Below are 17,113 nucleotides of genomic sequence, written 5' to 3'. Positions count from 1 at the left end.
TAAATGTCTGTGATGGGTCTATTTCTGATTTAACTAATGGCCAATGCAACATTCTCAGTCTAACATAGGCCACTTTATTGCAGCTGAATGGATCACTGCAGTACATTTTAAACCACAGCATGTTAAAAAATGTTTTGCAGGGGCTATCCACATTTCAACTATTTCTCTGTTAATACCGTCTTGGAGAAAAGAGAAACAGATATGTACACATGTACACACACACACACACACACACATGTGCATATATACACAAGAGTGTGTGTGTGTGTGTGTGTGTCTGTGGGAATGCGTGCATAATTTCCCTTTACTCCACTGTGAAGTGATTTTGAAGATTGGAGTATAGAAACATTGTCCCAGTTGGTGGGGTTACAATCTGGCTCAGCCCCCCTTTTGAAAATACTTTAATTCTAACAAGAGTTTATTTTCCTTTACAGTAGTCAACAGCAGTTTTATGAAATGTAGTTGATAAATTATATGTCAGTTGCCTAGGTCCATCCGTCCATCCACCCATCCATCATCCATCAACCCTTTTTCCCATTTTTGTATTTGGAGTCAGGGTGTCACTTCAACAGCGACAATCATCTAAAGCCGAAGTAGATTAGACACTCTAAATTGGTCATGGATGTGAGTGTGCATGTGAGTTTGTGGTGTGGAAGAACTACCGCAGCAGTGCTAGCCACTCAGCGGTGTGACCTTTGACTTTACAGAAGTTACCTAGGTGCAAGGAAATAAAAGTATACCCACCTCTGGGGTGTGAAAACAGAGTAAACAATGTGGTGAAAGCTCTCCTATGTAAATCAAAGACATGCAAATATCACAGAGAATGCATTGCATATTTGAAATAAATTGGAGAACCAAGAACTGAGAGACAGTAATGCTACCCTCATCACACATTGAGGTGTCTGGAAGCATATATCAAGTACCAAATATGATGCAATACCTTGCATGCAACATTTCACCTTTGTTATTATATATTATATTATTATATTCTTATGCTTGTCGTGAGTTTTCCCAGACTGAACCTGAAAATAGTCCATTTGAATTAGTGTTCTATCCTGGTTGAAAAATAAAATGCATAAAGTACTGAAGGCAAAGTTAAAGAATCTGTCCTCTGGTGATGAGGCAAAGGCCACTATCTCATTTTACATAAAATTATATAACATATTTGTGATAAAATGTAGTGTACAACACTGCAAACAAAATTAGTAGAAATGATCAGAAAATGTTTCACCTGAAGGAAGCGGATCCTTAAACGTCTTCATACCTCTGTTCTTCTTTCTATTCTTGTTTTGCAGAGAAGACTGTTGAAATGTCTGCATTTAGGAGAAATACAAAACGCAAACTGATTACACTATGTTAAAATGTACTTAGACCACAAGTGTTAATCAAATTTCAACTATGTATGCAGTAAAATGTATTACTTCATGCGGTGCATATGAAACAACAATCTGAGATGCAATAAAGCAAGAATCTGCTATGCCTCCGAGAAGAGATCAAGCAGTTATTATTTACTTTTCATAATGAGCATGACGTCATATTTTTCACAGAGGAAAGCCAAAGCCTAACAAAGGAATGCTCGCTGTTTCATAATGTATGATTGCTATGATAGCCACACTGTATCCATTAATGTGAAACTAATTAAATTTAGTATTTCTTTATGTCACATCCAAACATCTCTATAGATCAGACAGCAAGATACCAGGAAACTACCTTTCAAAAACAATCCAGTAACTAAAAAAAGGATGATGCTGTCTCATGGTAACCATAGAAACACAGTCTGTTGCTTGTCTTTAACAAATTAAAGCTGACAAAGGGGTATCATCAGCTGATGACGATAATAAGCAGTGGCAAACCACCCACACTCGAACAGGATGCAACAAGATTAGAAATTTTAACACCTGGGACACAGGCTATACTTTGGAGTGCACCCTTGTAGAATGTTGTGAGTCAGTACATTTCATATCTAAATATTCATATAATGCGTATTTGCATTTTATGATTTTGACAGAAACAAGAATTATGCAGGAGGGAAGAATGTCGCTTTGCATTAACTTTTCTGTTTGCTTCCCTGTAGGTTTGAAATCTAAAAGGTTGATCCCTGCATTAAGTACTAATGAGCTACAAATTTCTGAAAATGTCTGTCTCTTTCACCCTCTATAGGTCATTGTGGATGATTGTCTACAGTGAGTGACTGACACCTGGCTCTGCCCAGCACTGCAGATTGTCCTTGATATCAGCTATTAATTATCTATTGCAAACGGAATGTAAGAGATGGAAAAAAAAAAGCTAAGGTACTGCAACTACTGAACAAATTAAAAGCTTCAGTAAGCTGACATTTTTAAAGATGAAAATAACTAAAAAGCAGGAAGAAATTCAACAGATAAATTATAGCCTGGTAGAGGCAAACAAATAGCTAATTTATCTTGTATCTGATAAATGCATAGGATTTTACTAATTCTTTAAATCACAAACAAAAATCTCGACATGTGTAATCCTAATCATGTCATCCATTTGTTCTAGACTTTCTCCACAAATGCACAGTGCATGTAAGATAATTACACGTGTGACATTTTACCCTAAATTCACAAGTTGTCCTAGAAAGTAAAAATTAAAATCATAAGTTAGATCATTATGGGAAATCTATGCTATTTATAAGAGTTAATGTAGGGAAATGGATTTTAACTTCATTAAATGTTTTCTGATATTCAAGTGCTAATATATTACATAATTCTATCCTTGTTAACATTTACATGCTGCAAGTGGATGGGAAATGCTAAAATTGGCCCTAGGCGTGAATGCGTGCATATGTGTGCCTTCCATGGAAGATTGGGTGCCGGGCTGGTAACTTGACACCGTAAAACTCCACTGCCAATCATGAGCCGACAAGGTGATCTGCTGTGGTGACCCCTAACTGGGAAAAGCCGAAAGAGAGAGAGTGGACATAACTACATGGAGTTCATACAACTACTGCCCACAGCATTATTTATAAACCCCATGTCTGTCCTCTAAGCTCTATCCGTCCTTCCTATCACCCAAACAGACCCCTTCGTTCTAATGATAAACAACTTCTTACTGTCCATAAACCTGAAAAAGCAATTGGAACTAGTCGTTACTGCTACTCTGTTGCCAAATAATGGAATTCTATTCCACAGGCTAATAGAACTGTAACCTACCATCCTTCTTTCTAGCATCTTCTGAAAGACCACCTATCAAACTCATGGCTCTCTTCATGCTGCAACCACCGCTGAACATCAATTTCATCTCCTTTTCTCCACCCTTTTCTGTACAGATTCTCTACCCATCTGTGCTTCCTCATCTTCGCCTGGCTATCCTACCTTCTCTACCACCTTACATAACCTTTTCTAGCCACCTCAATCCCATTTACACTAATCTATCTTCCCCTTTATAGTTACAACTAAACTAAACACATGACTTTTACTTACTTCTCTGAACTGCTTTTTCTCATTGTTCTCTTTGTAACATATTTTTTGTATATCTTTATACCTTAGAATATTGTTGATTAGTTTTGAAATGTATAATTTTCAATTATTTGTTATGTAATATATTGGAATTTTATGTTTTTAATGGAGCTTTTCTCCCCACGCCTCTGCTAAAAAGGGGGTCTTGTAACCCAGTTGGACTTTTCCGGTAAACAAATGTCAATAAATAAATAAATAAATAAATAACATAACATAACATAACATAACATAATGAGAGCATGCACCAGATGGTCTCGTCAAAAGAGGTGCATAATAAAGTTCAAACAATATATAGTTTTTTTAATTTTGCAAGATCGCTTGTATGTCAAGCCTCTGGTTCTTTTGTTCAGCAATAACCCTTGTTTTTTTAATGGTTTGGTGGTTCAGTTTAATCAAGAACAGAAAGAAAACACAATCTACAAACAGAAAGGATAACAAAAATATCCAAAACCTCAAAAAATGCAGTTTATTGTAACGAAGTTACAGCTTGAGAATACATCGCAAATCAATATTTGAAACATATAAATAATCAATCTAGTAAATGTCGGGATGGCAAACAAACCTCACAGGACGAAGATGTGACACTAAACCAAGACAAAACAAAGTACGCTGAGTAAGTTATTGTGCACGATACACTTTTCATGATGGCTGCTAATTTACAACTAACCAAATAAAGCAGCTGCAAGAGAGAGAGAGAGAGAGAGAGACAGACAAAGCACTACATTTACTGGATCATGGCACTAAATCATGGTTTTTAATTTCTTCAGACAATTAGCCCTAAATGTGAAATGTATCGTCACAGCCTCGTTAAAGGATTTCAATGCTATGAATAATAGCAAAAGAGAGGACACTACCATTGCCATAAACACTATAGCCTGAAACACCTTAGAGTCTAACCAGATCACTCATTTGAAGTTTTACGCTGACCCTGTATGAAAAGATCCACATAACTTGTATATTCTAGCAGTAACTTAGGCTTTCCATGTGCTGTTGGAACTAAAGACTCAGCAATAAAGAATGAACTTAGAGGCCAAGGAGCAGCTTTCCTCTCAAGATGGAGGGAGGATGAGACAGCCTAGTAGGCCTAGTGTAATAGGTACATACAGATATTGTATCATCTATAAAGAAAGGGGCATGGAGAAAGCATACCGAAGTCAATAAACATTAAGCCCAAATAGGGAATACCAATCATGACATGTAACTACTATTTGCCTTCAGCATGAAGGAAGGTAATACAAGACCCAACCCTACCTATGAATTGCATCTAACCTACTTTAAGTGATCAGCTTCACTTAAACGTCTCATTACTCCCATCTACTCTGCTGTCTTCTCATGACTCAGCAGCACTGTTTTCTCACTTGTCATGTGTGAGGCTTTCAGCTCAGCTATCTGGAATTTTGTAAATAATCATATGTCATTTGTGAATATTAATATGATTCATATGCTTACCTTACAAATGTAAGAGAACTATATGTTATGTATAGATTAAACCACTGATGCAGAAGTGTGTGTTGAACTGTATCTTCTGTACTGAGCTTCAAGAACGGAACCACAGTGTATCCTGCTGGAAAAGAACAGAGTTAACTTGCAAACTCTAAGAAAATAAGTGAATTGTTTTACAACTGTGTTTATTTCTCAGCTTCACTGAAGGAAACAGGATGTCTACAGCTAGAGGTTTCTTTCTGTTGTCTGGAAACAGAAATAATGACTAGGTTTGGAATGTAAGGTGTTTTTATTGCTCTGTGACTTCCTAGTTTCTGCACATCTGAGAGAGAAGTATTTTCCAAAGGATAAACTCCAAATGCATATACGCTGAGTTTATTTCTCACAAATCACAAAGCTTTCAGGAGAAATCCCTTCTTCAGTGTTGAGGTTCATGAAATCCGAGCAGTGTTACAGGAATTTGGGGACATGTTCAGCGGGAATCCAGGGTGCACACACATGTTGCAGTACCGTGTGGATATAGGACCCCAAAGGCCTATTAAGCAGGGCCCTTATAGGGTGCCTGAGAGGGTCAAACAGACTCTGTGGGAGGAGATACAGGAAATGTTGGAACTGGGGTAATTCAGGAGTCCAGCAGTCCCTGGGCCTCCCCAGTGGTAAGTGAGAGATAAGTATTTTTTACAGAGAAATGTTAAATTCTGTTGGTATCTGTTAGCCTGGGAACTGAACACAGGTGACAAATATTGATGTCATCCAGCTGACCCAGCAGTAATGTTTTGATATTAATTTGGGAACTCTCTCAGAGACTGTGCATTTTGTATCTTGTCTTGGACCTAGCAAGAACATTCACTCATCTGCATTTGCCCTGCTCTGTAAGTAAGACTTAGATCATAGTATCTCTTAGAGATAAATAGGAATATAGCAAATATTAATTTAGATGTTTTCTGTATGTATTTGAGACTGTCCTGCAATGTTGTTTTAAAATATTTCCTGTGATTCTAAACTGTGTAGTCACTGTGCCGAGTTATTGAATATTGTTTTGTTCTTTTATTTTTTATTAAATATATTTAAACCTTTTAATTGTGGCTCGTTTATTTAGAGATATTTAAGCTCTTAGAGTACTTGCATATGTATTTGGTGACACTGTACAGGCCACCCCTATATAGCCTTGAAGGTCTTGGTCACACTTACCATTTGGATAATAGTAACATTACACAGTAGGATTGGTCACCCTTTGTAAGGGCCTTATAGTAGCTGATAAAGAGTTGGTTAATGGCAGTGATAATTACCTTTTATTCTGGGCAGAAGGGGTCATAGCTAGTAAACCTGTGTTAGCCTTTCCCAGGAGTGTGTGTGTGTGTGTGTGTGTGTGTGTGTGTGTGTGTTTGTATATAAATCATATCTCAAAGTGTGTCAGCTACATGTGCAGGGACACGAAGCACTGGTTGGACAGAGAGGGTGTTGGATATTTTGGCTTGACCTCTTGGCTGAAATCTTAACCCTACAGCTGTGCCAGTGGGGAGTCTTATTGGGGATCTGGAGAAAGAGGGAGAGACCAGCCCCAGGCTGACTGTGATATATGTGTGCTCTTAAGGGAAATTGTACTTTACTGTGTTTGTACTTGTCATCCTCCCAATGTGTATGTCCCTCACTGGTGCTAATGGTGAGGATTGAGGCTCCTTGATTACTGGGCCAGTGCAGGGGAGTCACATCATGTAGCTATGTAAAGATTCACTAAATTATGACAGTTTAAATAAAAGTGGAATGCTTATATATAAAATGCAAATTTCTATTGTGTTCCTGTTGGAGGTACTTGATTTAACTTTTTTTCCTCTTTAAATTCAGCTGTCACATCTGAGCTACAGGGGATCTCCCTCCCTATAAATATACCTAATCTGTACAAGGACTCCTAACTGTGCCACCATGCATAGCTAATTAGCAGTGCAACCTCCAGCATGATAAGGCAGTATTGGCCCGGGACACTCTATCTGGGAATTTCAAAGCTGAATGTATGATATTTCTAACTCAGATAATACTCAATGCAACACATCTAAAAGCTTTATCAGTGAACAACAATGGGGTCAAATGGTTTACAGTGAATCTAGTTTTAATGGAAAAGTAGTATCTCTCTGGGCTGCCTTTCAGAACCATCTAGATGGGACAATCACTCTGCACACCAAAATATCTGGAAAACAGATAAAATTGCAACAATCTGCAGCCAGTACGAATAACAGAAGACTGGAAGGTGGTGTCTCAGTGCTGTGCTGTACTTGTGTCAGCTGACACTGTCTTGCTTTAGACTTTACTAGAAAAAAAAAATAAGGTAGTACTGCTGGAACTGGAAGCAAGTCTTGATGAGCACCTTCATGTGGTGAACCCTGTTTTCATAACATCTCTCTAAGACAACACTGATATATAGACAGTAATTTATATATTAAATAAAAAACTGAGCTGAAACCAAGTAGAACAAAAAACCTGAAATGACTCGGAAAATGAACACAGTCAAAAAATTACGCGTTTCGTCCACTTTTAATAAACATGAACTTCATCAGAAAATAACGTATCACTTTTACAAGTGTTTAAATAATGTTCCATATAGTCACATGTGACATCAATGACCAATCAAAAAATTATTATTTATGCATTTTATCTTATTTAAAGTTAATTGTGAAATACTATCACACCTACAAATATCTATAAAATGTATATCTAAAACACTAAAAAATATTAATTTATAACTTTTATAATGTTTATAATATTTATAATCTTTGTGCCTATAAAAAACATTTTATATTGATAGCATCGTTCAAACCAGGGAACTCATCTGCATTAAGCATAATCTGCCATAGGGTTTCTTTACATTCCAACTTAATTTTATAATTTCCAGAAAACAAATCATCACTAACATTTTCTAACACAGAAAATGTGAATTTCTTAAAATCAGGACAAATTATAGCATGTTTTGCTAAAGCACTCGATAAATCTTTGTTTTTGATGGCTAATATATGTTCATAAATTCTTTTATTTAACATCCTAATGGTTTTTCCTATATAAAATTATTCACATGAATTACATAAGGCAACATAGACAACGTTTTTTGTCTTACAAGTGAAATGCCCTTTTATATGAAAAACTCGCTTAAGATGTTTAATATCACAGACGGAGGGAGGTTAAAAAGAAAAAAGACAGCTGTGCCTAATTCTGGTGTATACACTGATATCAGGATTGGAAGTAATGGCAGTGTAGAATCCTCAGGACACGGAAACATTCCTACAATGGGGTTAGGCCATGTTCAGGGAGAGGCTCCCTCCCCCGCCATAGTAGAAGAAAGTAGTCATCCACAAAAACTAGCAGGTCAAAAAAGAGTCACAGAGATAACAAAGAGAACTATAAAGGATAAGGATGAAATTGTGTATGCAAGAAGCCCAACATTTCCAAATAGAGGATATTTAGAAAGATTGAGACAGAAAGTAAGGGAAATAAATATACATGCACAAAAAAAGTTCCTTAATGCACCAGATCAATGAAAAACATTATACAGATAAAGAAACACTGGACCACCTGGAAAAAGAAGCAACTGAGGAAGTGAGAAAATATAAAAAAAATACATTAATGAAAGTTATATAAGAAACATGAACATAACTAGAGAAGGAAAGGTGATAGAATGGTGTAGATCAGTGAATTTGTATGTACCTTTAAGAAGCTCTCCAGCAGCTTGCATTAGAATATAAATACTGAGCACGTGCAAGCCTGACTGCCATTTTGTAATAACTGTTGAGATGTGAACATGTATGTATGTAAGCTCTGTTTATTAACTAGCTTGTTCGTATTTAATGATGCTGCTATCCATTCTGATGTGTTTGTATATATTAAAGCATCTGAACGAAACCCCAAGCATTCTTGTTATATGCATTAGACAAACGAGCGAACAAATTTCAGAAGCAGCATATTTAAAATACATGGTACCAGAAGCAGGATCTCTAAAAGGGCCTGAAGTCAGAGCCAGCATACTAAAGGGGCATGAAGTTTAAAGCGGATGGCTTGGCGAGAACGATTTAAGGCATTCATCCAGATGGTGCTGAAATATGCAGCAGTAGGCCATCCCAAAACTGTGCATACTTTGTAAAACAAGTCAGAAACCAATTTCAGGTATTAAAATCTTTCTCAGCACTACTTCTTTTCGCATAATAAAAAAAATGGGGCATACAGAACATTCTAAATAATATTTGCATAAGGAAATGTGTGCGATATTGAAAAAATATTCAAATCACTTTGGAAATGTTTGAAATAAATTGCATAAAAACGAATAAAATAAAGGGAAATGACTGCATTTTTTGCAAAGTGTTTGTTGTACGGAAGGCTTTCTACATGGCCCACCTCATAAATAAGGGTATTTCATCCAGGAGCAAGGAGGTCATAACATGCCTGTACTCCTTCCTTATCAAACCCATTGTTGAGTACATTGCCCCCTTTGGCATGTACCTTGCCAAGCACATGCAGCAGTTGGAGAGACCACAGAGGTGCCTGACCAGGAAAATCCAGGGTCTCAAACACCTGTCCTATACAGATAGGCTAAAATCCCTGTCCCTCTACTCAGTCTCATACAGACTGCTCAGAGATGACCTGTCTTGCGTACAAGGCCATTTCAGACCCAGCCTTGATGGAGTTGCTGCATATCCGGAAGACAAACTACACTCGCGCAACTCACAGTCAAGGCCTTAACTTGGTTTGTGACATTAATAGAACTTGTTGTCTTGATAGATTTGTGTCCCAAAGACTCAACCCATCTGTGGAATAGACTCCCCCTCCATGTCAAGCAGAGTACCTCTCTAGCCCTGTTTAAGAGGAACCTGGATGACTAGATGGGAAACAGAAAATATACCCCTGGGATCCCACCTGTGTCCCTGCTGGACAGGGGAAACAGGTGTTGACTTTGAGGGAACATGGGCAGAATTCTTGGCTAGGCTTATAAGGGCCTCCAGGCCAATAGCCTAGTATCATCCTATGAACCTATGAGAAGAAATTATTCGGTATGCTGTAATGTTTATGAAAAGGAGAAAGCCAAATTAATCAGTATAAAAATGCGGCTCACAAAATAATTGAAGAGAAATACATGCAAAGACACCTGGATATGGAAAATATCAGGATACAAAAAATAAGATCTCAAAGGGAATACAGAAAAGAGGATTAGTTATGAAAAAATTAAACAAATAAAAACTGAAGTGATGGAACATCTATGAAATGAGGAATTCGATGTGGAAACTCAAACAGAGGCAGTATCACAACATAATGAACCAGTGGGTCCTCATATAGAGGAACAGCAGGTAGAAAGGCATTCTTCCTCAGAACGAGGAATATATAATCTTGGTCCACACTGATTTTTATATATCATTAGATAAGCATAAATCATTTTTCTTGTTTTTGTGTTCAATTGATTCAAATCATTTTGGGGCCAATCAATCACCTCAAGGCTGTAGTTTAGAACAGGAAGAACAAATTGATTTATAGCATTACTTTATTCCTAGATGTCAAGGCAGTTTTAAATATTAGTTTTAATCTTTTGAAGTATTCCTTATTAAGCTTTATTCTCGTTTGCTCATGTTTTACTGCCAACACATTTATCTAGCCCCAGATATTTAAATCATCCCTGTCCCAGGCTATTTCCTAGTGCTTTATCTTTCCTTTTTATTTAATGCTGCATTTGCACATTTGTAAAGACTAAATGTCATTCTTATATCATCTGAAAAGGTTTTAACCATTTCTAACTGTGCTTTCAACTCCTCATCTGATGAATTATATAATTATAAGTCATCCACAAAAAGTTGATGAGAAATATTTAAACAAGGTTGGTTTCTGGAAGCCAAACTGTAACCATAGCTTATTCTGTTAAGTAAACAGCTTAATGGGCTAAGGCAAAGATAATATAGCAGCAGTGAAAAATAATCAGTCTGGAATATATCCCCCTTTGACTTTTTATTCCTGAGATAGTAATTTGCCTTTTGTCATGGCTCATCTGCAAAGTGGTTTGCCACTGTTTCATAGTCACTTCAATGTAACTGAGCAATATAGTGTGTATATTATAGATTTGTATGTATTCCATTATCCACATATGTGGGATGCCAGTGAATGTTTTTTTTTTCTTTTTTGTAATCTATTCATGACACACACAGATTCTTCACATTTTTACAGCTCTCTGTTATAGCTTTGTTTAACAATAGATGGTCCCTTATTTCACACAACTTTCTTTTATTAACTCTTTATTCTACAGCCATAATTGAATTTTTTCCAGATGGCTATAAACTCTGTATCAGTTCTAGTACATAATTTATATATCGTTGGAACGCAGATATTTTTTTTATATTGTTCTTAGGATGGCTTGTAGGTTCACTTTAAATGAGGGAACATCTTTGTTCCTGTTGTAAAGCAAGTTGGTTTCTACTTGGGCTGTGCATATAGGTAATTCTTACTCTGGGCAAAATATCTATTTAAAGATGTTTTTACTTTTACACAGAAGATAGTTACTGCATCTGGGCCATGTGGCTTTCATTTAGGACCTTTTCTTAATTTTGTCTCAATTTCTCTGGCTGTTACTTCATCCCACTTCTAACCCCCTCTGTATTATAATGCCTTACAGTTTCTTTTAATTCTTCTATCCATTCAGAATCTTTTGCCATGTTCAACACGGGCTTTACAAATACTTCTCCAAAATGTACTTATTTCTTCTTATTTGGTGATGTTTCTATTCCTTTTGCTTTGTTTCCCAGTTCTCTATAAGACTTTTTTGGGTCATCAAGGAAATGCTTATTTTGTACTTTTACTTTATAATTATGTACATAGTTTGTATTAGGGAGCCTTTGAGGTGATGGGTACAAGAAACAGAACTAGAGTACCAAAAACTACCACCAGCTTCTTTGTGTATACATGATAACAATGTAGCATGCAGTATCCCAGAGGGATTTTTTTTGTTTCTCAGAAGAGATTTTAACAAGATTTATGCAATTGCTAGATTATCTAATTTGCAGTGACTAATCTAAGCATATTCATGAGTGCGCTACATATGCTATGGGTGCTTTTATGTGCTGCTGTTAGCCATGCAAAGAAATTCCAAATGGGAATAGTAGGAAAATAAGGAGAATTAGATAGTGGTAAGGCAACATGGCCAAGTTTAGGGTATATATTACCACAGATGAGGAGGGAATCTTTCAGTAAGAATGTGTGTAGAGATTATAGTGATGGTGTGCAAAATGACAGCATTTTTATAAAGGACTATGGGATAGTATTCTCTGAGTTACAAGGGTTAAAGCTAACTTCCATGACAGCATCTCCACAGCTGGAAGAGGGCTGAATGAATGAGGGTATAAAATGGCATATATACTAGTGTGTTGATGTTGCAGTTGTATGAGGATGAAAGTTGGATGTGTATAACAGTTTTAATTGTATTCTTCACTTTACCAGAGTTTTAGTACTGTAGTTGATGTACAGGAAATCTTAGAAAATATGGTTACATTTAATTTATTTTATGGAAAATCCTGATTCAAGGTATGGTATTATAAAGAAAATGTGAATACGCCTTTAAGGAATCAAGCAGTTATACGTGAAATGGGAAGGAAGACAGGCCACCATGTAAGCAAGTGGCATAGAGGAAAGTAAGGATGTTGCAGGTAGAAATTAGAACCCCTCAGATCCAGATCCAGCACTAGGTGACTTAGGCAGTTACCTAGGGCCTGCTGGCTTAGGAGGGTCCTGCTATAGGCTGCCACGACATTAAGTTTTCAATTAAACAATTAAAATAATTTTTTCTTTAAGGATGCACTATGTATGTGCATATGTTTTTAGTACAATGCACGCACCACAATACATGAGATTTAAATGGTTGGAACTTCTTATTTCTCATGTTTGAATTTTCAGCTTGCTTATGTTGGAGTGCAGAATTTGAAACTACTGCTGCTATGCTTTCTTGTTCAGATGCAGAACTGCTGCTTGCTTTACCTTACTCTGGCAGAAGATGATCCTTTAGCAGGTACTCTGTGTGTGTGTGTGTGTGTGTGTGTGTGTGTGTGTGTGTGTGTGTGTGTGTGTGTGTGTGTGTGTGAGTGAAATACACTATTTAGAAATGGCAGGTTAGGTAATTAGCTTGTTCAGGCTCAAAATTTGTTCCTTGGTTACAGGTGACAAGAGCCTTAATCCTCTACAGCAACTACCAGACTATGATTAAATGTGATGAAATGGGCAACTTTGTCTTTTATTGGTACATACATAGTGTTTCTTAACTTAATGGAAAAACAATCTTCAAAATTACATGGGTGTATTTTCAAGGAATATGAGTTTCAGTGCATTTTCAAGGAATGTGAGTTTTAAGGGGAAGAGAAGTTTACTGCTGCTCATGCTAAATCTGTTTTTAATGTGCAAGCATTTTGTTTAACAAATGACAAACAATATTTCTCCTATAAAACTTCAAAGCAATGTAAATAGCACAGCAGGTAGCATACTTGCTTTTGATGCATAAGGTAGTGGATTCTACTCCCACATCACATAGATGGATTACTGATACTGCACTAAGTTGGGGGGGGTGGGATCTTGCACTACTGAATATGTCATCCTTTAGATGAGATGTTAAGCTGAATTTCATCTGTTGGTGTTAATGGTAAGTGCTGTGAGACCTTTTATATCCACCTGAGCCATCAAAAAGAGCAGGGGGATGTTCTCTAATGCCAAGGCCAAATTTCCCCTAGTAATATAAATACCACCAACAGTCTTTCCTGAAAAGACTTTACTAGCCTTGAGGGGCTAACCTGGTGAATAAAAGATATTTAAATGTAAAGTTTTAAGTTAAATCCATATCTCTGCCATCATTTCAAATGTAAAGACAAAAATAGTATGCATGCTGACAATTTTAAGCAATGTGTTTATAGTAACTGGGGAAGACAACTGTGACATCAGAATAGATGCTCAGGGGGCCTGGTCCGTTCTCTTGCATAGGGCCCCATTTGACCATGATCCAACTCTGGTACCCCCACCTTACTCTTATCAATCATTCAGTGGAAATAAAACAGCAGCAGCACAGCAGAAGGGGCTACGTCATTCAGGACTATGGTTTGACTCCTGCAGCTCAAAAGTTAATTCTAAAATGACTGAGTATAGCCAGAGATAAATGTCTGCTGTCTACAGATCATTTAGTCAAAGACTGCTTATGCCACATAGTTCATATAAATATGGATTAGAGGCCCTCTTAAAAGTTTCTGCATTATAAAATCTCTTAAAGATTAATTTCATGAGGTATTTTGCTTAGAGTGAAAAAATGGAGCAATATTTCTTTATTCTCTCTAAGGTGGCAATGCAAAACCTTGTGCAAAGATCAGTTGCAAAGAATCAGATTGCAGACTGTAGTGAGTGCCTTGCTTATTGGTCAAGAGGAGGACTTCTTAGCATAGGACAACTGAATGACCTCTCTAATGTCCTAATTAAGCTGGGACTAATTTGAAGGCATAATCTGGATGTTGTCCTGGCATTCACATATAGACAATAGCAGGCTGATTTCACTGTTGCAGTGTAAAATTGTATGTGGCCACAAATAATTAGAAGATCCCAGCTGTCCTTTAGAACTGCCCCAGCACTGTGGGGGTAACTAGCAAGATATACATTTGTGGAGGTCTAACAACGCATGTCTCTGGTATTGCATGCAGCTTTTTTTTTTGGTGGGGGGTCAAGAGGTCATTTCAACTTTCATAAACTATAAAGTGAAATTTATGAACTACTGTATTGTAGCCTCAGAATGGGAACATTGCAAGTCGTGCTTATGTTTGCTGAGGGTTAACTGACAGACATTCTGACATTGGCTTGCCGTCACCTTGCCTCAAGCAGAGCTCTAAAGTCTGCCAAATTTGATGCAGCACCTCTCATATCACTAACATCTGCCATGAACGCAGCTGCAAAGTCTCTGTTATGGGGAGCAGAGTCTCACAAAATTGAGAACAAAGAATTAAATGTGGAGCTAATAGCAAAATAAAATAAAACAAAGCCAGCCAAACATTTACAAAATTAATATTCTTCAGCAAATTACATTAATAATAAACTTATTCTATCAAAGTTTTAAGTAAATAGTGTTGAAATTTGAAACATGTCTCTGATGAGTTCAGCAATGCATATGATGGATGAATAATAAACACTCTACCAAAATTCGAAGCAAATAGTGTAGGTATTTGAAGTCTATCCCTGCTTAAACATAAACTTGTTCTATGAAAATTCTTAATGAATAATACTGATATTTGAAACATGACCTTATTCTTGGCATTAGTCCTGATTCTGTGTAAGAGTATCACTAAATGTAAGAAATCCTTCAGTTATGGAACAGAAGGTTTATGTCAGACAGTAAGGAAGTGTTGTCAAAATGAGGTGAAGAAGAAGAAAGATGCACTTCCTATATGGGATTTTTTTGTGGAGGGAGCTAAATATGGCAAATGTTTTGTTGCTATGTAAAAAAAAAAAAAAATGCTGAAGAGCACTGTATGTGGTATGGAATGCAGGCACACTGAAGTCAACGTTTATTGCATGTGACTTTGATAAGGCTGCCCAGGAAATGCTGCATCCATTTTTTAGAATCTTTAGGAAGAGAGGAAAAATCCTGCAGACAAAAGCTACAGAAGCAACAAGGAGAACAAACCATCATGAAAAGGAAAAGCCTCTCTATTCCAGACAATCCACTGATGTCTTCCTGTAGGTATTTTCCAGACAGACATATATACAGAGTAGAATGTGCACATTCTCAAAATCAAGAAATAAAACTGAAACCATCCTTCTTTGAACTTTAAGTTGTCTAGTTCAAAGTAAAGAGCACTTTCCTTTATTGGACATCATCAGTCAGATGCAATGTTTCTTGCTGAAGAAACACTAAAATTCTAGTCATTTAAATAACCTTAAACAAGAGGTTGTGGTGGAAAACAGCCCTTATATTTGGAGGTAAGGCTATGGTTTCTGATGGGCTCATAGTTAGGACTGCTGGTTGGACGGGTGGCCAAGTCCCTAATTATAATGAGAGTTATGGATTGGCTAATAGTTGGACCAGTTCAGGTGAACTATTATTTTGTGTGGCTGTCATGAAAAGGAGATAGGAATGTCTACTTTGGGAAGTCATGATATAGACACAGAACAGTGAGAGGAAGTATGTTAGGACTAGAACGTAGGAGGAAGGCTATAGAAAATGTGATAGAGTATGTATGAAGTACCATTTTACTGAGAGAATGGTAGGAAAATTGATTAGTAGAGGTCATCATGGAACCGATTGCAATGCTGAAGTGACAGTCTGCCCTAGGAGAAAAATGGGAAAACCGGGATTGGATATATAGATGGATCATGGAACGTAGGGACTGGGGGAGACACAGTCTTAAAATATCATAGGTCACATGTAATAAAAGTCTCAACAGACATGTCAAGGTGCAAACATTCAGAGTAACAACCCTTTAGTCCTTAATTTCCCCATTTACACCAAAATGCCTGCATTACAGCGTAACTTTAAGTACAGCACAACTAAAAAGCAAAGTGTACACATCTCAAGGTTTAGTACACTGTAGTTTTCAGTTATGCCATGATGACTTATACTTTTTATAATAAATGCCATGTTTTAATCCATGCATCTTTTGTTGGTAGTACAGCTTTATTGTAAGAACTTTAGTTATTTCAAAAAACAACGGTGAAAGTATTCTTTTTATCCACTTCCCAGGTCAAACACAAAAACAAACATGCAGTCAAAAACATTTGTACAAGTTACCATGCAAACTGTGGGGTGCATTGTTGGTATTTCATTGAAACCCAATTTAGAAATGGGAGGCATTCCATACATAGGTCTATATTATTCCAGCAAAAGTGCTTTTGTGCAATTGCGAAAAGAGCCACACAAATACATCGAAATGCATGAGTGTTTCGATGTATTTGTCATAGGGCAGGAGGCAGTTGGCCAACTTCCTGGAGTTGCCCTTTCTGGTGCTATAGTGTGATCTCGGAGTTGCTATATTTAGTTAGGGGGTGTGGGGGACATATCCCCCCAACTATTTATGCTTTTACTTTAGCTTTTTTTCATGAACGGTCGCGTGAATTTTTTCCCTAGGAAAAAATTTGATTTTGCGGCCGTTTGAGATTTCCAGCTTTCGTGCATTATGTGTCGACTTCTATGTAGTCGCACATATGCACTTTCGCTG

General features: G+C 37.0%; 1 protein-coding gene across 6 annotated transcripts in view; it reads right to left on the bottom strand.

The window, feature by feature from the left end:
* Positions 1–17,113, bottom strand: part of CNKSR2 (connector enhancer of kinase suppressor of Ras 2) — a 2,909,208-nt gene that overhangs the window by 617,843 nt on the left and 2,274,252 nt on the right. For all 6 annotated transcript variants that reach the window (XM_044072276.1, XM_044072278.1, XM_044072277.1 and 3 more), the window contains one exon: positions 1,232–1,313. In XM_044072276.1, coding sequence (XP_043928211.1) covers positions 1,232–1,313 — 82 coding nt within the window. The remainder of the gene's footprint in view (positions 1–1,231; positions 1,314–17,113) is intronic.

This window comes from Protopterus annectens, chromosome 5.part0, assembly GCF_019279795.1.
Source record: "Protopterus annectens isolate FY-2018-M chromosome 5.part0, PAN1.0, whole genome shotgun sequence".
Taxonomy (NCBI): Eukaryota; Metazoa; Chordata; order Ceratodontiformes; family Protopteridae; genus Protopterus; species Protopterus annectens.
Note: the sequence above shows the minus strand (reverse complement) of the source record. Positions and strands in the feature narration are given on the sequence as shown.